The 21,357-nt window shown below is 47.3% G+C and overlaps 7 protein-coding genes across 7 annotated transcripts; 4 read left to right on the top strand and 3 right to left on the bottom strand.

Moving 5' to 3' along the window:
* Nucleotides 1-357: 357 nt before the first annotated feature.
* LDX57_009770 (polysaccharide lyase family 1 protein) lies at nt 358-1,795 on the top strand (the record flags this gene model as incomplete). The annotated part of the gene is made up of 6 exons (XM_046091505.1): nt 358-557; nt 611-754; nt 830-955; nt 1,016-1,112; nt 1,172-1,405; nt 1,460-1,795. 6 exons carry the CDS (start codon nt 358-360, stop codon nt 1,793-1,795), a joined length of 1,137 nt encoding a protein of 378 aa, XP_045947482.1.
* Nucleotides 1,796-2,103: 308 nt separating this feature from the next.
* LDX57_009769 (CIA30 family protein) lies at nt 2,104-2,771 on the top strand (the record flags this gene model as incomplete). Its single annotated transcript, XM_046091504.1, has 3 exons — nt 2,104-2,144; nt 2,198-2,647; nt 2,699-2,771. The coding sequence occupies 3 exons, from the start codon at nt 2,104-2,106 to the stop codon at nt 2,769-2,771; spliced, it is 564 nt and encodes a 187-aa protein (XP_045947481.1).
* Nucleotides 2,772-3,254: 483 nt separating this feature from the next.
* On the top strand, nt 3,255-3,956 carry LDX57_009768 (uncharacterized protein; the record flags this gene model as incomplete). Its single annotated transcript, XM_046091503.1, has 1 exon — nt 3,255-3,956. The coding sequence occupies one exon, from the start codon at nt 3,255-3,257 to the stop codon at nt 3,954-3,956; it is 702 nt and encodes a 233-aa protein (XP_045947480.1).
* Nucleotides 3,957-10,917: 6,961 nt separating this feature from the next.
* LDX57_009767 (fungal specific transcription factor domain-containing protein) lies at nt 10,918-12,789 on the top strand (the record flags this gene model as incomplete). The annotated part of the gene is made up of 1 exon (XM_046091502.1): nt 10,918-12,789. One exon carries the CDS (start codon nt 10,918-10,920, stop codon nt 12,787-12,789), a length of 1,872 nt encoding a protein of 623 aa, XP_045947479.1.
* A 498-nt stretch (nt 12,790-13,287) lies between these two features.
* Nucleotides 13,288-14,238, bottom strand: LDX57_009766 (polysaccharide lyase family 1 protein; the record flags this gene model as incomplete). Its single annotated transcript, XM_046091501.1, has 2 exons — nt 13,288-13,626; nt 13,696-14,238. The coding sequence occupies 2 exons, from the start codon at nt 14,236-14,238 to the stop codon at nt 13,288-13,290; spliced, it is 882 nt and encodes a 293-aa protein (XP_045947478.1).
* Nucleotides 14,239-14,252: 14 nt separating this feature from the next.
* On the bottom strand, nt 14,253-14,630 carry LDX57_009765 (uncharacterized protein; the record flags this gene model as incomplete). Its single annotated transcript, XM_046091500.1, has 1 exon — nt 14,253-14,630. One exon carries the CDS (start codon nt 14,628-14,630, stop codon nt 14,253-14,255), a length of 378 nt encoding a protein of 125 aa, XP_045947477.1.
* Nucleotides 14,631-16,368: 1,738 nt separating this feature from the next.
* On the bottom strand, nt 16,369-17,943 carry LDX57_009764 (uncharacterized protein; the record flags this gene model as incomplete). The annotated part of the gene is made up of 6 exons (XM_046091499.1): nt 16,369-16,875; nt 16,924-17,342; nt 17,399-17,521; nt 17,572-17,658; nt 17,710-17,754; nt 17,805-17,943. The coding sequence occupies 6 exons, from the start codon at nt 17,941-17,943 to the stop codon at nt 16,696-16,698; spliced, it is 993 nt and encodes a 330-aa protein (XP_045947476.1). The 3' UTR covers nt 16,369-16,695.
* Between the last annotated feature and the right edge of the window lie 3,414 nt (nt 17,944-21,357).

The raw sequence follows: 21,357 nt of genomic DNA, 5'->3' as shown, positions 1-21,357 counted from the left end.
GGGGTTAATTCTCTAGCTCTTGAGCACGGAACTACCGGGACGTTTGTCCTCCAGTCCTCGGTACTGGCAGCCCTGAAGTTCTTCAGGCTAACGCTCCCCAGGTTTCAATGGCTTTCTCTGTGGGACGCCAGTCCACCAATGATGTTTCCAATGTGTCAAATGCCAGTCAAATCTGTAATCTCCCCTAATAAAACCCCGTCGACCGGTGAAGATTACCCCTCTGGCTGAGAAAAACACGAAATGGATCCAGGAGTCGAAGACGGTACTATAAATCGGCCAAAATCAACCCCCCAAAATACTGGAGAGGAACAGTCAAATTTTTTCCATTCTCCAGAGCGAGGCAACTAGTCTACTGCGATGACCAAGCTCAACCTTTTCTTTGCTGCGTTGGCGGCATTCTCTGGCGTCAATGCCCAGAGCGTGTCCGGAGCTGCCGAGGGCTTCGCCAAAGGTGCCACTGGCGGAGGCAGCGTAACAGCCGTGTATCCTACCACCAACGCTGAGCTCGTTTCCTACCTAGGGGATAGCTCACCCCGGGTCATTGTGTTGACTAAGACGTAGGACTCGAGGCCCCGGCTTACGCAATCCATCCATGCTCACTTCAGTACAGGTTCGATTTCAGGGGAACCGAAGGCACCACTTCGGGCACTGGATGTGCTCCATGGGGAACTGGCTCTTCTTGTCAGCTGGCAATCAACAAAGACAATTGGTGTACCAACTACCAACCAAATGCTCCAACCGCTTCGGTGTCATAGTAAGTCGGCTTAAAACCTTGGCCAAGGCTTCCCCGGAGCCTGACTCTAGATCTCACCAAATTAATCTTTCGAAGTGATAATGCCGGTGTACTTGGTATCACCGTCAAGTCTAACAAGAGTCTGATCGGCTCGGGATCGAGCGGTGTCATCAAGGGTAAAGGGCTGCGTATCGTCAGCGGCGCAAGTAATATCATCATCCAGTAAGCTCTATAGTGACTTTCCCACCTAGCAGGTTCTGAACGAGCCTCATCTCATCATAGAAACGTTGCTATCACTGATCTGAACCCGAAATACGTCTGGGGTGGTGATGCCATCACACTCAACAATTGCGACATGGTTTGGATCGATCACGTTACGGTAAGGCCTCTCGCCTGTCATCTTGCAAGTCCAGGGAACTCATCATGGCCGGTCGTTAGACTGCACGCATCGGTCGTCAGCATCTGGTTCTTGGGACCAGTGCATCCAACCGGGTGACAGTCTCGAACTCATACTTTAACGGACAATCGGACTATTCGGCCACCTGCGACGGGTATCACTACTGGGGCATTTATCTGACTGGCTCCAACGACATGGTCACCTTGAAGGGTAACTACATTTACCACATGAGTGGCCGCAGTCCCAAGGTCGAATCCAACACCCTTTTGCACGCGGTAAGCATAATCCTAGATCCCCGTGGGCCCGGTCTTCCTCTAACCATCTTGCAGGTGAACAACTACTGGCACGACTTCTCCGGCCATGCCTTCGAGATTGGATCCGGAGGCAAAGTTCTGGCCGAGGGCAACGTCTTCCAGAACATTCCAACAGTGCTGCAATCGAACAGCGGCCAGCTCTTCACCTCGCCGGACAGCAATACCAACCAGGTTTGCTCCACGTACTTGGGTCATGTGTGCCAGACGAACGGGTTCGGCAGTTCCGGGAGCTTTAGCAAGGCTGACACGGGGTTCTTGACCAATTTCCAGGGGAAGAATATCGCCTCGGCGGCAGCCTATACCTCCGCCCAGAGCAGTGTGCCGTCCAACGCAGGACAGGGCAAGTTGTAGTTAATTTCCCAGTAGTCTGATACCTCATGTGATGCATCCAGAGAGTTTTGACAGAGTTTGGGTTCGAATGGGTCGTTTTGAATTGTTGATACAGTCAAATAAGACGATGCAGTTGTACGAAGTAGATCTTGGTTTGCTTAGTTTGTTTGATTTGTTCGGTTTGTCCTGGTTGCGGCCAAATTGCCAGATTGGGACGCAGGTCCTCACGCTAAACTCAGAATGGATAGAATGACATAAACGGAAGGTCAAACGTCCACCGCCCCCTCTTCTATCAATTCTCTGTCAAGCCTCAACCAAAAATAACAACAATGACTTCCTCCACAAAGACGTTTCTTTTCGGCGGTGATGAGTAAGCCATTATGCCCTCAATGATACCCCATGACAAAGCTCACTCATCTGCAGACCCTGGTCCCCGCAGGACTGGATCGCGTCTGACGATCGCGTCCGCGGAGGCGCCTCCCACTCCTATCTCGACTGTGACCCTTCCTCCAATGCAGCTCGCTTCCATGGCCATCTCGATATTCATGCGCTAGGTGGGGCTGGGTTTGCTTCGCAACGTACTACAGGCGACAAAAGCTGGGATCTAACCGGCAACGACGGGTTGGAACTGGACGTCAAGCAGTCCGACGGCATAAAGTACACCATCACGCTGAAAGACACCGTACTGCCCAAGCGGCCCGATGGCCGAGAGCAAAGCACTATCAACTGGGAATGTGATTTCTGTGCGCCTGACAAAGGGCCGTTCGTCATGCAATGGAAAGATTTTCGCCCCACGTACCGGGGGAAAGACAAAGAGGACGCCCCTTCCTTGGACCGGAGTTCTATTAAGCGAATCAGCATCATGATGCGGAGGTAAGGCGTCTCCAGGTACAGGGACTATGTTCTTTGCTAAGATATTGTCAGTTTCTTCGGTACCCAGGAGGGTGACTTTAGCCTAGAAATAGCCTCCATTGCTGCTGTTCGGGCGGAAAATTGATCATGATGGAATTGGATTCGATGGTAACACGATAACCATGGCGAACTCACACGGTAAGCCAGTAAATCAACTGTTTGGTTTTTATCACGCCCTGTGAACTTCAGTGCTGGACTACCTTCTTTTCCAACACCAATCCATATGTTGCGGGCGACCGTACCTTCGAGCGGGTGATGAGTCCATTCAAATCAATATTGTGTGTTTGAATCCCGTGGATATACACCATTGAACACATCTCTGTTCCCCACATGGATCCATCCGTGAGAAATAGAGTGTGTCATTTTGGATCCGGTCGTGCAGGTCCTCTACCATTCGGGACTTCCCCCTAAAGCATGCGCGAGAAATGCTATATAACCTCTATGAAGACGCTTCTTGTCCACTCTCCGTCACCCAAACTATTGATTTCAGCGCCCTCTACTGTCCCATCAGACCCACCTTCCACCGGATTCCTCCTAATATCACGTTCTACGGGCGAATTCATCAAGCATGTCTAGATCACACAGGCAGTCGCTTCCCAGTGTTCCGCAGCTACACACCGTCAGCGGGTGTAACAACCTCTACGTCAAAAAGGGCAAAAGTCAAAAAATATTGGATTATTTCGATATCACCTTCGGTGCCAAGTTCATTGTACTTGACTGCACCGCCGATAAGAACATATTCAGAGTCCGGTATCTCGTGGTGGAGAGTCAGCGGCATCCCGAAAGGTATCACTGGCTCGTTGGAAGAGATCTCCGGTGGGTCGTTAAGGACGGGCTTCAGTTCCAGACCCGCGCCGTTCGCCGCAGACTCGACAAGCAGTATGAACAAGCAAGAAAACCCAACACCACCGCTCATGACTTCGAGTGTCGAGTGTCCGTCTTCCTAGTGAAATACTTTGCGCAGATGTTGAACGGCATGGTGGAGGCGGCTGGCAAGCACGATTCGCTAATGGTCGAGGATCTTTATCGCTGGATTCATAACCTCACCCGAGTCTCTGACGCGGTCGTCCGACAGCATCAATCGTGCGGTATCAGACACCACCAGCGACTCGTTTCTGAAGCTTACGACAGGCTCCTTAAGGTGATTCTCAAGTCTAAAATCACCGTGAACCAAGCTCCCAATCGCCTTTCTCCCGTATGTGTCTACGAAGACTCCGACTTTTTCCTCCGACATGATCATCTCGCCATGAGGTGGTCTATCTCTGTGTAGCACTGCTCGATCTTGCTTTGGCAGTATGGCCAATGTGAAGAAGTTCTTGTCTCCCTTTCTCCCTAGTGTCACCGGACGCTGTTGAGCTTCCAGCGGGTGAGCTCGCTCCAAGTTTGTATGGCATTATATATGGCGGGTTGGGTGGTGGAATCCCTACGGGATTCCATGTTAGTCTTTTGGCTCAGTTGGGAGGGTAGACCACCCACTACTCCCCTTACACCTAGTTTCTTCTCGTTCGGCTCAGTGTGGTCAGTCTCTGGGTAGGAAGACTCGGTCAAGGTCTTTTCGACATAAGTCAAAGGTTCTAGGCGCAACAATGACACTATTACCACAACTCAAGAAATTCGAACTCCCAGAGCATTGATTTCATAGTCTATACCTAAATTCGTCACTATAATCTAGTAACATTTATAGGCAATCCAATTCCGTTATTAGTTCTCAATAGGAGCTCACTCTTAGTGCAATTTTAAACCTTTTCTTAAAAGAATATTGGAGAGTTAGCTATAAATTCTAGCGGTTAAAGAGATTATGACTCGCTAGCCTCATGACATAAAGATATATAATATGCTTAACAGGGCGGTTCGAAATGATTCCACTCTCTACTACGGTTATACGATTCACTTTTTAATACTACTACAAGTATGTTTTTTTTTTTTTTTTTTTTTTTTTTTTTTTTTTTTTTTTTTACACAAAGCAATGACCATGATGGCACGGATATTGGAGGAAGTAAAGGGATAGGAGAGAAATGTGGCCGCGGGAGTTGACTAAGCCGGCATTTCATCGCCTTGCTCAGCCGAAATAATCGACCAGTCAATTATTCAACATAATTGCTTCTTCCTGTTGAGTTGATTGATCATCATTTTGAAGCTCCAGGGATTGCATAAATACGAGCTATATCGCATAGTTAGAAAATCAAGACCTTTAATCGAATCCGTGGAGATCACGTAATTCAGTGCTTTAGTCATCCCTGCCAAGCCCTCCAAACTGTCATAGTTATGAGCCCGGAATCGCTCTAGGGATTACCGCTTTGGTCATTTTTGAAGCTATACAGAATCCGCCTTGAGCAACACAGTACGGCAACCCCGGTGGGACATCAGGGAGCAAGATGATATATCTGAATTTGACGATATGACTTCATCATTTGATACTGAAAGCGCCACGAAGGTTAAAGTCATCCTGAAGGGACGAGATGATTGACGCAGTTGGATCCTCAACATTGAAGAATATGCTGAACGGTTAGATATATGGAATCATTTCAATCCGAAGGGAGATGATTATTTCTCGGCATCCATGAAGTCTACGAGATCTCAAGATCTCACTGAATCAAATTATCGGAGGTTTCAATTAGATCTTCAGGACTATAAGGATTCGAGAAACAACATCGCGAAGGTTGAAGAAGCAATTAGATTGTCAATTGCTATACATGTTCAATCGTTTGTCGAAAGAAAGAAATGTTTCAAAATACTGAAGGCGTTAAAGCAGCAATATGAGTCAACAACGGAGGAATTAGAAGATAAGGTTTTAAAGCAATATAAGGCAATCATCAAAAAATCCCCACGGCGAGGCAAAATTAACACATGGATTCAGGAATTCGAATATGCTTATCTGGTGATCAAACGACTCGATATGTCTGAAAGTCAGGATCATTATATATAGCGAGATTTCTTAAGGTCGATTGAAGCTGTGGATGTTATATACGCGAGTCAAAATTATGCGAGAATCAGGAAGACGTCATTCATTGATTTGCTAAGCGACTTTCGATTCTATCTTGCTAATAGCGATAGGGACGATTTAACAGCTTCAGGTTATCTGTATGCCATTCTCAACGATTAGAGCGATTCAACATCAAATACGCAGGAATCGCAGGATCATAGGAAGAAGGAATTTCCATCTTGTCTGTGTGGAGAAAGTCATTGATATAGAGACTGTTTGTATTTTTATTTTAACATTCGACCGAGAGATTGGAAGTTCGATGAAAAGATTATAAAGAACATCAAGGATTTCGCTTCAAGATCAGGTCTACGATCTCAACGGGTCAAATCGATCATTGAGAAGAACTGGAAGGAAGTAGAAGAAAAGTATCAAGATCATCATGTCATGTCGCTCGCGTTTAGTGCTTCGAATGATTTTTCGCTCAAAAATTGCTTTATTATCGATATCGGATCCTTTACATATGTCTGTAATGAGATCTCGCGTTTTGAAAATATCGATTATTCAAGAAATGGACAACTTCATGCAGGGGATTTAATCATCCAAATCCTAGGCATTGGAAATGTGAAAATACGATTAAATTGCGGAGGCGAGAAAGGCGATAAAGAGATCATTCTTACTAATGTTGTTTACATTCCAGGTCTGCATACGAATATCTTTAGTGCTCGAAAGCTTAAGCAAGCAGGATACGATTTCAACATGAATTGTAACACGATTTTGAAGGAAGAAAGAGTCGTTTTTTATGTGGAGGAATACTCATTTGGTTTGTGGATTATTGAGAAGTCAAGCAGTATTTAGTATGGTTTTCTAATGATTAACGATCAAGAAACCCAGAGATCAGCGAGATTTCACGTTTTGAAAGGCAATAGCGATTTATGGCATTGCCGGATGGCTTATCTTCATTGGGATGCACTATGTCATCTATCTGAGGCTGCTACAGGCGTTCAAATTGACAATTTTAAAGCAAAGCAATATAATGACGAGAAATGTGAAATTTGCAAGTTCTTTAATGTCTCACGGCAGATCTCGAGATGTTTTATGATGAAGGTAGAAAGTTTTTTTTAACGTGTGCATTTTGATTTCATTTAAATGACTCCTGCATTGAATAGAAATCAGTGGATTTTTTATTTTTATGATGAGATGATTTGATTTCACTTTTTTATCGCTCATCGAAGGAAAAACGATTGTGTTAATGCGGTCATCAATTTTATGCGTCAAATTAAGAATCTATTCGGTCATATTGTTAAGTTCTTCAAGAGCGATCGTGAGCAAACTCTTGGGAATACGATCAAGTAATTTGAAGCGTTTGAAGGGATCGTACACGAATATTCGATAGTCAACACACCAGAATAAAATGGTCCGGCAGAACGCGCTAAGTCAATATTGATTATGAAAGCAAGGAAACTGATGATTGAAGCAAGATTATCTCGTGATTTTTGGCTTTGGGTTATTTCAGTAGCAGCAAATATTGCTAATCGCATTTCAATTGTCGCTTTACAGTGGACAACTCTTTATGAAAAGATTATAAGACAAAAGTCTGATCTTTCAGGATTTCGAACAGTTGGTTGTATTATTTACATGAGGCAGGATCAGAAGAAAAGCAATAAAATGGCTTCTCGCGCCTATAGAGGTATTTTTTTAGGATTTGTGCTTCAAACATTTGGCATATATGAAATCCGAAGAGGCAGCGTGTCGAAGAGGCAAGAGATGTAGAGTTCGATGAGACGAAGTTTTATGATCTCACGCAGCCGTTTTTTGAAGATCTCATTAGCGAGACGTCATTCGAGTCATTTACAGAGGTGTTAGACTTATCGAGAGGCGAAGGGATCTTTTTCGAACAGGAGACGGATCAGATAGAGTCTGCAGAAATCTCGAGATTATCAGAAAATGTGCAGGATTTAATCGATGCTTTAAATGATGAAATCGGATTTTTATTAACATTTCAATTGATTTCTGATCTGAACATTGAATTTCATGATAATTTGATTCTAGACCAGAGCCGCACCGATACAATTTCAGGAGGATTTTCAGAGCCTTTAGACGATCCTTTACGAGATGAATCATTTTCACGGATTCTGCAGGATTCGCTACAGACCGTTATTTTAGCAGAAAGAGGCTCTGAGCTTTCAATTGAGCAAATCATTCAATATAACGATTTCGAGATACAGGAAGATTACGATTCACAACGCTCATCGAGATCAGGGGGTGGAAGACGAAGAGGAAGAGATTTTATTAATGATGGAATTCGTGAAGAGAATATTTTATGTATGAGAAGAGTTTCAAAGCCAAAGAGGGACTTTCAATACGTTAGTCATATGATTATTGAATTAGAATCATTTATTGAAGTCTCAAGGATCGAAAAGGTCTTCTCTATAATTATAGATCTGGCACAGAAAAAAAGAAAACAATGGCATCGAAACAATCTTTTTTCACTGTCGAATTCCTATTCAGAAATACTACAGCACCCGTTTAAAAACGAATTCTTGCATGTTGCGCAGATTGAAATAAGTAATCTCAAAGCAATGAATGCTTTTGATCTTGTCGAGATTAACGAAGTTCGAAATTTGCAGATTTTTTCGTTCAAATGGGTTTTCACATACAAATTTGATGAGGATGGCAACTTCACAAAAGCAAAAGGACGTATCTGCGTGAGAGGAGACCTTGAAAGGGACATAGTTGCTAATAACTTTGTTGCAATAGCGTCCGCGCGAGCATTTCGCGTTGTCATGGCATTTGTAGCAGCTTTTGATCTTGATACCGATCAGAAAGATGTTATAAACACGTTTCTAAATGCAACACTTGACAATGTCATCTACACAAGATCACCAGATGGTTTTCATACTAAAGGCAAGATTTGGAAGCTCAGGAAAGCGTTATACGGGTTGCACAAATCTCCATGTCTTTGGCAGAACGATTTGGTCATTATTTTGTTCAAGTTTGGTTTTTTATCTGTTCTCGAAGAGCAATGTCTTTACAAGAATGAATATATGATTGTGTTGGTATACGTGGACGATATTATTGTGATCAATTTATCTATTTTTATCGTTCGTGAAGTTGCCAGACGATTCAAGGAAGATCTTGCAAAAAAATATGAGCTACGAGAAATGGAAGAAATGAGCTGGTTTTTAGGAGTCAGGATTATTCGAGACAGGTCTCACAGGAAGCTCTGGCTTTGTTAAGATGCATATTTAGAGAATATTGCTGTGAAGTTCCATTTGAATGATCTTATAAGATGGCCAGATATATCTTTATCGAGCATTTTGGATCTTTCGCTTTATGAGGATCAAGCATCAGAAGCGAAGATCAAAGAATATTTCATGAAGATAGGATCCGCTCAATATTTTGCAATAATCACACGACCCGATATTGCACATGCAATAAGCCGTTTATTTGAAGTGTTGAAGAATCTGTCTCCAGATCACATTCAAGTTGCGGATAGAGTTATCGTTTATCTTTACGCAACTCGATTTTTTGCGATTGAATACGCCGTCGATCTAAACATCAAAGAAGTCATAATAATTGGATTAGATGTCGTTTTTGTTGATCGATCTGACTGTCGCAGTTCGGCAGGATATCTCGTCAAGTTATACAACGGTTCAATTGAATGGAAATCAGGCAAACAATGTGTCATTACAATCTTCACAACTGAAGTAGAGTTTCTCGCTTTATCTGAGGCTGTAAAGATCATCTATTGGTGAAGCAGAGTTTTCAACATCATGGGATTCGATTCTTAACATGAAATGATCATTTCCTGTGACAATTAACAAATCGTTCGATTAATCAATTCAGAAGACGTTGAGCAACGTTTTAAATTGTGTCACGTTGATATTTATCGGTCATGGCTTCGCCAGGAAGCTCAGAGAGGCGATCTACACGTGGAATGGATCTCTATCGATCGGATGATCGCTGACGGTTTCATGAAGGCCTTTCCGGGTCAGAAACATCGCAAATTCATGGAGATGTTGAATCTTGTCAACATCAAAGATCTCATTTTGGCCCAAGAAGGCAGATAGGTCTCGCAAGGCGCTGAGGGGGTGTGTGGCCGCGGGAGTTGACTAAGCCGGCATTTCATCGCCTTGCTCACGAAATAATCGACCAGTCAATTATTCAACATAATTGCTTCTTCCTGTTGAGTTGATTGATCATCATTTTGAAGCTCCAGGGATTGCATAAATACGAGCTATATCGCATAGTTAGAAAATCAAGACCTTCAATCGAATCCGTGGAGATCACGTAATTCAGTGCTTTAGTCATCCCTGCCAAGCCCTCCAAACTGCCATAAGAAAGTGTGGCCGCGGAACTGACTAAGCAATTACTTCATCACCTTGCTTAACCGATTAAGCAATCGATCAATATTGATCGTACGATTATAGAGCTTGAATCGTATGATCAAGCTCTTTTATTGCATATCTGAAGCCCCTGAAATTGCATAAATATGGCCTCTTTTTGCAGTAGATTAAAATAATCAAGACCTTCAATCGTTTCATATGATCATATAAGCTCGGCGTATTAATCAGCTCTTTGCCAAGACCAGTTCAGCCACAGAAAGCAGCCGTGTGAGTCACGTGATGCCCGAGTCCTTCGGCGGCCCTTCTCACGGCCTCACGGCCTCACAGCCTCACAGCCTCACAATCTCACAGTCCGTTTCTCTTCCGCACCGACTTCCAGCCGTCGATGTGGCCGTGACCGACCGCTGATGGTGATGAGTGCCTCTTGAACATGTTCTCCACCTTCTCTGCCAATCCAAACCCCACCGAATCTCCCACCAAGACTTCTGCCGCGGTTCGACCCAAGCGTAACCAGGTTGCCAGGGCTTGCGACTCGTGTCGCCTGAATCGCATCAAATGCGACGACCGCCAGCCCTGCGACAACTGTCGCCAGCGAGGCAGTCAGTGCAGCAATAGCAATCCGTCCGAGGCCTTTCCCGCGCAAACCGCTAGTCGGTACGATAGCTACCCCTTTATGGCGGGTCCTCCTCGCTGACCGAGGCGTCAGATGCAGGGAAATCCAACGGCTGCGCAATCGCGTCAGAGATCTGCAAGCTCAGCTCAAGAAGGCAACCGAACATGCCAACTCGACCGCGCCTGAGGAATCCGCCTCTTCGTCTGCTTCCACGGCCCCTAGACCGGTCGATTTTGCGAACACTGGGAAGACAATATACAACGCGTGGGAAGGCGTGGCGGTTGCGGATGAGCGTACCGGGCGAGCTATATATTATGGCCCACTTTCGTCGTCATACCTGGTCACTCGGATGACGCGCTATCTCTGCAAATCATTGAGCCTGTCCATTCTGGACTTCCCGTTCCCGGCACTCATGTCGCAGATCGACGATGCCAGGTCGGTCCCGAGACAGCAGTCTCTCTGGGATTCAGAGCCCGCGGATCTGTCGCGGGCTCAGGAGGAATATTTCCTGGTGTTGCTCTGGCAATCCTTTCACTGCATCTGTCCAGTATTATCAGAAGGGGACTTTCGTGCATACTACGAGTCATTATGGTCGGACGCAATCCCTGAACTGGAGGGTCGCCGGAAGCCATCCGCCTTGGTCGACAGTTTGCTGGCGGTTTGTATGCAATATGGTAGCACGTTCCTGGTAACAGACGACGAGAGCGTGGACAGTGAGCAGGCCACCAACACATCCTCATTGGCCCACGGCTTCTACCAGCGAAGCCAACGGCTACTGATGAACGAGCTGGAAGCTCCGTCGATCGCCTCGTTGCAGAGTTACATTTACGGCGTCATCTACCTGTCCAACGCATCGCTCCTGAATTCCGCCCTCGTCGCTTTAGGAGTGGCCATTCGAACGGCTCAGGCGCTGCGCCTGCACTTGCGCCCGCTGGATGGCACGCCGCCCGAGGAAAGGGAACTGCATCTGCGCATCTGGTGGTCACTGTACCAGTTAGACAGCTCTCTCTCCATGACCCTAGACCGTCCGCCGCTCCTGGTCTGGAACGACTTCGCCTGCCCCCTTCCAAGCGATCACGGTGGAGCTGCGGAAGCTGGGCCGCTCTCGGGAACAGCGCTGCCCTCGTCCGCGCACCAGAACATCAGCTGGCTTAGCTTCCACGTGCAACAAGTTAAGCTCACGGTCGTGGCCCAACGCCTGCAGGCGGCCTTCAAGGCCGAATGCGCCCGACATCTGAGTCCGACCGTGCAAGACATCTACGACGAGCCGGCCATCATCGAGTCTCTGGCGGGCTTTGTAGGGCGGGAAATACGCACCATCTATGACTGGCTGCAGGACGTCCCCGGGACCCTCAAAACCGAGCGAAAGGATGGTCGCGAGCCTTTTTCCACCGATCGAACACCTCTGATCCTGGATTCCACGGCCCCCCTCTGGCTGCAACGTCAGCGACTGCTGCTGGAGATTATTTATCATCATTTTCAAATCGCTACACTCCGTTCATTCGTGCGCTTCCCACCGAGGGCATCACCTGCGACGCCGCTCTGCGATAGCCACAGCATCAGCTGCCTCAACCACGCCATGATGCTGACCAATCTGCTGCACCAGGTGCTGTCCGAGACGGACATTCTCCGCGGCTGGCGGCCCGCGGTGCAGTATCAGTGGGATGCGATGGTGTGCATTCTAGCCTTCGTGCTCGCCAACCCTGTCTGTCCACCCACCCCAGCAGGGCGCCAGTGCCTGCAGACGGCCATCCATACCTTGGATCTAATGGGTCGACAATACGCCGTTGCCCGGAACGCCGCCCAGATCGGCCGGGAGATCGCGCGCCGCGTCGAGTGGCTCGTTGAACAATTCCGCAGCAGTCTCTTTCCCGGTCGCCAGCTGCAGCCTACTCCGCCGACTCAGTCTCCGGCGGACTTGGGCTCGATGGTGCCGCCTTGGACGACGCCTTCCGCCACCCCGGGGTTGACCGAGTCGGTGCTGACCGAGGAGCATTGGCAGGCCTTGATGACCAATGTCCCTATAGACATCCCTTTGTCATTTAACCTCGAAAATGGACTGCCTGGTCAAAGTATCATCACTCCACCCCATGACGTGATCTCCCCTACTGCGTCTCTGTCGGATGACGTTTTATTGGGGCAGTGGCCCGACTTAATGAGCGGTTTCGTGGCGGATTCCTCCACGGCCAACCATACCCCTGAGACCATGTTTCGACGTTAACATATTGTTTTTCTACATTTCCATGGGGGTATATGCTTTGTAAATTGTCCGAATCTCGATATCCGTATATAGTTTTCTGTTTGGGGGGTTTGTCTTCAATGACCCTTCTTGGCGTACAAAGACCATTCATTGGATTTCCTACGCTGTTCTTGTATATGCTAATGGGGTCTGACTAGATACAGGAACCTTCCCCTAAGGTCAACTGGGGTCTTATCAGACGGTCATTCAGGTCACGTGCTCAGCTGAGCCGGGGCGTGACATCATACTCCACCCGATGATCGCAATTTATCAAGTATGACTCTAGTGAGACGTCAAGAGTATGGCTTATACATTGTATGCATAGAAGATATCATAGGTTGAATAGCAAGCTGAACCGTATGACTAGAACAATAAGATAATACTATAGCGCACAAGCGAGATCTAGCCCCGCGGGGATGAAGTGCAGACTGCACACAATAGCCTCATGTGTGAACTCTTTCTGACACAACAGGCCCTCCCCTAAACGTGGCCAGCACCAGCGTTGGCCATGGTCCAGGAGGCGATGTTGTTGGGAACGCGGGCGGAGGCAATGTTCTTGCCCTTGAACTTGCCAAGGATGCTGGTATCAGCGCCGCTCATGGAGCCGGAGCCACCGAACGCGTTGAGCTGGCAGGAGCGGCCTAGGTACGCCTTGCACTGCGCGTTGGTGTTGGCATCAGGGGAGCTAAAGAGGCCGCCTTGCATGGGAGACTCAACGACGGTGCCAACGTTCTGGAAGACGTTACCCTCGGCGAGGACATAGCCGCCCTGGCCGATCTCGAAGGCGTGGCCATCAATGTTGTGGAAAAGGTTGTTGACCTGGCAATGATTTGTTAGCGCTTCTGCCGATAGTTGGGTAAAACTGATGGGGGGTGAAGGTATGCGTACAGCGTGGAGGAGAGTGTTGCCCTGAACCTTAGGCATACGGCCGCTAAGGTTGTAGAAGTAGTTGCCCATAAGAGTCACCATATCGTTGGAGCCGTCGAGGTACAGACCCCAGTAGTGGTGTCCGTTGCAGGTAGCAGACCAGTTGGAGCGGCCGTCGATCAGGGAGTAGGAGATCGTCACGCGGTTATCAGCCTTGGTACCGAGAACAATGTGCTGGCGACCAACGCGGGCAGTAGTGACATGATCAATCCAGACCAGGTCGGCATCGTTGAGAGTGATGGCGTCACCACCCCAAACGTATTGGGGGTTGAGATCGGTGATGGCAATGTTCTGGATGATAATGTTCTTGGCGCCGCTGACCATGCGGATACCTTTACCCTTGATGGCTCCAGCAGAGCCCTTTCCGACAAGAGACTTGTTGGAGTTGACAGTGATACCGAGGATACCGGCCTTGTCACTACGGAATGAAGTCAGGATGTGAGAAATCTCAGACGAACGGAGGTCGATGGGCGTACTAGGTGATGGAAGAGACCTTGGGAGCATTGGGCTCGTAGTTATCACACCAGCCGTGCAAGTTGATGGCAATCTGGCACTTGGAGTTGGTTCCCCAGGGAGAGCAACCGCTGGTAGTCTCGGTGCCCTCGGTTCCGGTGAAATCGAAACTGTATCAAGACCGTGGTGTCAGTCATGTAGATCCTATATCCCGAGACCTCTCGGTGGGAATCAATCACGTACGTTCTGTCAAGGACAATGACACGGGGCACGCTATCACCCAAGTACGAGACCAGCTCGTCGTTGGTCTTAGGATAGACTTCGGCAGCGTTGCCACCACCAGTAACGCCCTTGGCGAAACCCTGGGCAGCACCAACGACACCAGCGTTGACGCTGTTAGCTAGAATAGCCGCGGCAGCGGCGAAAAGAGTTGTGTACTTCATAATGGAAGGAATGTAAAGATTGGAAAAGAACGACTAATGAGAAAAAGAGAGGAAAAAGGAAAGTGGTTGGATGATCACGAATAGGAAGGATCTGTTGGTAAGACCATTATATAGAGGATCCTGGGATTATGGTGGAGTCTCGGGAAATAAAGCCCTGTTTACACCTGAGACAACCTTACCCAATTCAACCAGGAACCGAAGCCATGGGCATGCACCGAACGTTGACCCCGTTTAACCGTTGCAGCAGAGTAGAACTGGAGGGCCATGTTCCATTGGAAATGCTCCACACCTCGGTATCTTGACGAGCACCCACACAGGCCAGACGTTTGCCAGGGGGCAAAAAGCATGGCAAACTCGTTCGATCGGACATTGAACCTTTCTAAGTACTCCGTTAGAGGGTAAAACCCATATTATGAGTGCGAACTATTGGATCACGATTGGTCGGTTGAATTCGACTTGTTTCGGGCTCCACATACAAGTCTCCACCTGGCCGGCAGCAGATTTCCTGCCATCCTCCCTCGGTAGCCGAATGACTCCTCCGAAAGATGAAATAATTCTGAGATCCTCCAATTCAGGACTGGAAACTTTGCATAGTCAATCCTCAGGATCAGAACCTTGGAAGGCATTTGGTCCTGGCGCTCGGGCTTTGCTGTAGTAGTCGCAGTGCCGCCAAGCCCTTCCTGTCTCACTTCAATATTTGCTAGAATCTTGCTAGGATCATTGCCGTAAGATGAAAGAAATTGCATCAATGAGTGCCCCTGAAGAGTCGAGGCTTTGAGCTCCAGTGTGGCTGGGTCGTATGGCTTTATTCGCGGAGAGTAGCCGGTAGGTATGAAGGGAATCATCGGATTCACAAGGTCTTTCTAATTTTAAATCTACATTAATTAACATTAGTCAACGAGGCGCTCTCCAATTCACTACGGAGTACTCTGTACAATAATATACTAGTAACCGGGTACTCAGCGCACGATGCAATCAAGTGCAAGTTCAAGTAAGACAGAAACTTTGCCTCTCCCTTTTTCTTCGCCATTTGTGTCAAGTCAAAAAAGTAAAGGAAAAAAGACTCCGGCTGACATCCTTATTTGCACAGCAGTCTTGACGAATCAAATTGACTTGATCACACGAAGCACGAAAAATCTCCGTCCGCAGGAACGAACGCTAGGCCATCGCAGGTGTTCAACCTTCAAAGAATCCCAGTCCTTAAACGCGGTGAACTCGCTCCGAATCCTGGACCGCTCAGCAGGATCAGTATTAATGGTTTGAGATAGGCCAGGATTTTGCACGAATTATTGGCATTTCAACGACCTTTCAGCAGAGCTCTGGCAAAGCTTACTGCCTTATCTTGACTCTGACTCCTTTACTCATCTTCTGAGGGAAGGAAATTATGAAGTCTCGATTTGGCTCAACATCTCGCTCAGCTACTGTGTCGTATAGCTCCAGCGTCGGGGCTTTCTGAATTTTAGATCCGTCGTACCTATCGTATTTGCGAAATATGCCCGCGACCAGCATGAATAGCTCAGTATATGCAAGGTCGATGCTGTGCAAATCTTAGAGAATGAATCTGGTAGTGTAGGGGGTCAAATCATACCCGATACAAGCCCTTGTCCCTTTCGAAAACGTCAACAGATATTGGTCCAAATGCGGGCTGTCTAGCCATCTATCAGGATTAAACCGCGTTGGTTCGGGGAAATGATCCGGGTTCAGATGAACGGGCATTGGCGTCATCATTATGGGAACACCTGCCGGGATGACCCATCTTTCGCCCGTCTTCTGGTTGGCATAGACAAGATCTGCATCTGGCGCCACGCGACTCTGGCGTACAATGGCAGAGGGATACAGCCGAAGGGTCTCTTGAATTATGGCTTTCAAGTACGGCAGACTTTCGACCACCGCGACAGAAGGGACTTGGTCGGGCTCCGGAAGTGCGTCTTCTAACTCCGCCTTGAGCCTGCGGCAAATATCTGCATTTTGCAGCAACACGTATGTGATGAATGCTACGGAGTTTGCTATTGATGGTCATGTCATTCGGTATAGATCTTAAATACCTATTCAAGCTTGGGAAGGGTTACTTACCCGTCGTATCTTGTCCTGCCTGGACAAGGACCTGCGCTTCTTGTCGCAGTCTCGCCACGGATTTCTCATGCGCTGGAAGGTTGCTCGTGAGTATACCATGAAAGACACTGGCGTCCGGATCACTGTGGGAGTCGACCTCTCGGCGAATCTCTTCTATACGCGTCGCCCATTGCTGGTATTGGTAAGCAGCATGCCAAAATGAAAAGCCATGCGCCCTTACCTCGTGCATTAACCGCAATGATTTCAGTCCGGGATACACAAGCCCCATCATAGACGGCGGTACGCGCTGCAGCAACGGGCCCACCCACGGAAGATAGGCCATGTACCACGCAGTCTGGAAGTTGGCATCGAGCGATCTGAAAAAGCCAACATTCAAATCGTCTCGATGTAAATACTCCGTTGACTGGCCAAAGGCATACTCGGTGATGATGTCACAGGTAGCCGCCTTGCAAAGGACGTTCATGCTCAGGATATCATTCTGCCGCCCGGACGCCTGCAGGCGATCCAACAGATTCTTCAACGTTCGTTGAATAGCTGGTTCCAGGCGTCGGAGGCTAGATCTGGAGAAGAATCGCTGCATCGCGGCACGGCGCTGGCGATGCAGCTCGTGGGAGGTTGTGGAGGCAACAGATCCGGGGACTGGAACGCGCATCAGCTATCAGTACAAGAAGCGCTGACGATGAGGATCGACATACGGCCGAGCATTCGACCAAGCCATTTGCTCTTATCTCGCTTTTTGAGATTTCCAGTAAAAAGAACTTTTATAAACTCGGGGTCGCTGATGTGTACTTCGTTGGGTGTAATGCGAACGATGGGTCCTAGAACTAGAATGTAAGTGATGGTTATGGACAACAGGATATCTGCGTACCGTAGCGGCGATGAAGATCCTGGACCTTTTTGAAAAAGTAACCGTCGTAGAGCAGATCGTAATAGGCCATATACCATGTTGTCAAACCTAATGGCGTTAGAGAAAGGTAAGCCAGACGCTATCAATGCACAGGCGTACTCGCCAGAATCGGTCCGGGAAACTTAGCAAGAGGGCTGAAATAAACTGCAATTGTCAGCTCGACAGAACCACACCTATAAGCAGCTGTCCCTCACCTCGGTATACGGCTAGCCCAAGGAGGTGGAATGATAGAATGGTAAGGGCAAAGGAAAGAGCCTTCGGGGTCCACGATAAGTCCGAAACGGCGCGCCCTTGAGCTAATTGCGCCAAAGAATTGAAGATAATTTGCAACATGACAGCAGCAGCTGATGGGTTACATTAGATTATGGAGGGCTTGATTTCTCTACCTACGACCCGAGGTATTCGCTCCGTTTATAAGGATGGCTTCACTAAGTCGGGGCCGCATGTGAGAAATGCTCCCCCAAGTAAATCGATTGACAAAGCTGTTCAAGGTCCGGGGTACGTCATTCGTTTCACAAATACTCACTCCCAGGTGGTTTATAGCACACCCACAAGCCTGCATCTCAGCCCTCATTGATGTCTCCAATTCCTGATTAATCGTCTATCATCAAGCCTATTGGGGAGCGTTTCCAGCGTCTCGATATGCAATGTAACCTACCCCGCTGTAATAATATGTTTGCCCTATAGAGCCGATGTGATCGACATGCCTGTGAAAACGACCGACTCCACTTTCGCAGATCGAGACCTTCGATCCGACGCACTGGCCTCCAGTGTGCAGATTCTTATATTGGCCTAGGACCAGTGCAATGATTGGAGATTCGTATCATTTGCAATACTCTTCTGCCCGTTCCTCTTCCTAGAAAATCGCGCGCTTCGCTTCGCCGTAATCTCCGCACCAACCGGGACTGGCAAGTGGGGTGGGAAAGTTGCCTTGACGATCATCCCTAATGGATCCCCTGAAGACATACTCGGTCGAGAGGGCTAGATGGCTCCCCAACTAAGGAGGTTTTCGAGATTTGGGAAAACCAAATCATGACAAGATTCCACGACATTGAAATGCACCCCTTGAGTGGGTGAATAATATCCCTGGGTTTCAACCTCGATGGTAATAACGTAATCAACGGGCGAGCCGCGGATACGACCGAGCCGCGGATTTTCACCGCGGCCACCACTATTTGAAGCTATTCAACCACCAACGTCATTAAATTAGACTATATGAAATATAAAATGAATAGCTATTTACTAGGGCAGCTTCGTATTGTATGTCCAACTGTCCCACATCCACTGCAGCGTGGTGGAGCGCGTTGGCGAAGCACAGGTGTAGATTGCTCGGGTTGCTCATTAAGTTGCGTATCAAGCTGCTCAACGCGATTTTGGCCTTCCTGTACAGATAGAAGGACATCATTGCCTAGTAGAGCACGCTTTCTTGTCTTCTTCTTGTATTTTCGCTCATTTTGAGCTCGTAAAGTCTTGATTTCTTGTTGCAAAAGAAGGTTGGTATGCATAGCCATTTGCGCAGCTTTTTCAAGGTGTTGAATATGAGCAATTGGACTGTTGGAAAGCTTTCCTTTCGAATTAAGACTCTTCTGTAGACTGCGTAATTTCCGATCTAACTGGCGAGTATTCCGTGGTGTTTGGAAAGCAGAGGAAATTGAGCCTTCAGTTAATTGTGGCGTAGGTGTACGTGGTTGAAAAGTAAGCTTAGAAATAACACGCTCTTGATCAAATGGCTTAAGACTTGCCCCTGCAAAACCACCGCAGATATTCGCTAAAGTAAATATTTTAGCGCGGGCATCTGGATATAGAGAAAGAAAGTCTTCTTTATCAATGTGGTTATTGCCGGCAATCATTTGGCATTCAAGTAGCTTTCCGTATGCGCGTTTAAGCGGGTCAAAAACACCAACATCAAGTGGCTGTAGTAGATGAGAGGCATGTGCAGGCATGCAGAGACAGATGATTGCATTCTGATCGCAGAAATCATCAAATTCAGCAGTTAGATGGCTACTATGGCCATCTAGAATAAGCAATCGTTTAGCACCAGTCATAGAGCGCCTAGAGGACGGTTCAAACACCTCTTTTAACCAGCGAAGGCCTATTTCATGTGTTGTCCAGCCATTCTCACTAGTTGCAATCCACCAGTCTTTATTAAGCTTAGGTTCTTGGAACCAGGCAGCTTGCTGATTGCCTGCCTTCAGTATAATGACTGGTGGTATATGCAACCCTTTTGAACTGACAGTTTCAATGATTGTGACCCATTCACGGTTACCCTGAATGACTCTGCGCGGTCTTTCACTGCGCTCTACTGCAGTAATCACTTTAGAAGTAGAGCATAGTTTTATAGCAAAGCCAGTCTCATCGAAGTTCCAGATATCGTCCTCATGAATACCGTGTTCTTGAATAGCTGCTTGTACAGTCTGAAACCAAGGTATTATGACCTTAGGATCTTCCTGTTTTGTGCGCTGATATGTTATTTGTCTTGTATATCTTGTATGTATCTCAGGATAGCGTTTCGTAAAAGAATAAGCCCAGTTAACTCCTATAGTTGCAGCTGAATTTTGGAGTCGTTCACGAAGTAAGATCTGTGCCATTTCACGCAGAAACTCAGGTCGAATGGGAAATCCTCGTTTATCTGCCTCTAAGAGCTTTCGTAAAAGGGATTGCTCTTCAAGAATAGATAGCTTATGACTATTAGCGCGTGTTTCTGATCGTGGTTTTATTCCGTGAAGCCGATCGCGTAGGGTACTTTCAGGGATTGAAAAGACGTTTGCAGCACGCGATATTGATTTAATTTGACCTTTTTGATAGGCCTGCATAGCCATCTGAATTCGAGATTCTTTAGAAAGAGGCATTTTCGGCTATGATGGTTGAATTTTGACGCGTTGAATGGAGAGGATGGGGGTTCTGGTGGAAATCCGCGGCTCGGTCGTATCCGCGGCTCGCCCGTTGATTACGTTACAGAAAAGGAAGTGAAGTGGCCTTGGACGGTGTCATCTAGGGTAGTAATTGTACCAACGATCGCTGATCGACCAAATTCTAATTCGGCGCCCTTGTATATTCTTGTTTCATAGACCCCTTCTTTAGATATCTCATGTCCAGTTCAAACATATTGCAAGAAGCCTATGACATTCAACCTTTCCCCCAAACTTAGACCTTCACAAAAATTAACCCTTACCGCCTCATTACACAAGCTTAGTGTACCTCCATCTGCCTGCTATCATACTGAAACAGGAAATTCGTCCCTGATAGTTGTCGTTTCCTCGGCCCATCAGTTTGAACCTCTTTTTCTATACTATCGACATTCGCCGATACAGCGTAGAGTCCAAACCAAAACCACCCTTGGTATAGGCCTTGTTAGCTTAATGTCTCTGATCACGAACATCCAGATCAGAGACAAGGCCATAATCGCCGTTTCGGCAATCAACATGTTGTGTTGGGCAACGCCGTATGCCAGGGCAATATCATAGCTGGATCAGCACCATTTCTTGTTCCCGGTTACTGTATCGGGTGGACCTTGATCTGGAGGTTTGCGGGATGTACCATATATCTTCAATCTACAACTGGCTCGCGACGACCAAGGACTACCATCACATGATGCATATCAATCTCATCCGTACACCTGTATCATTCATCTTGCGACATTTATAAGTGAATCTATGGACAAATAACGGTAGGGTCGGGTGTGGCAATTGAAGACATCTACCTAATCTGCTTCTACTATCAACAGTGAATATGGTCTTGCCTCGAAGG

The sequence above is a fragment of the Aspergillus melleus genome (assembly GCF_016097325.1).
Source record: "Aspergillus melleus strain CBS 546.65 chromosome Unknown contig5, whole genome shotgun sequence".
Lineage (NCBI taxonomy): Eukaryota > Fungi > Ascomycota > Eurotiomycetes > Eurotiales > Aspergillaceae > Aspergillus > Aspergillus melleus.
The sequence above is the reverse complement of the archived record's forward strand: the minus strand, read 5'-3'. Positions and strand labels throughout refer to the sequence as shown.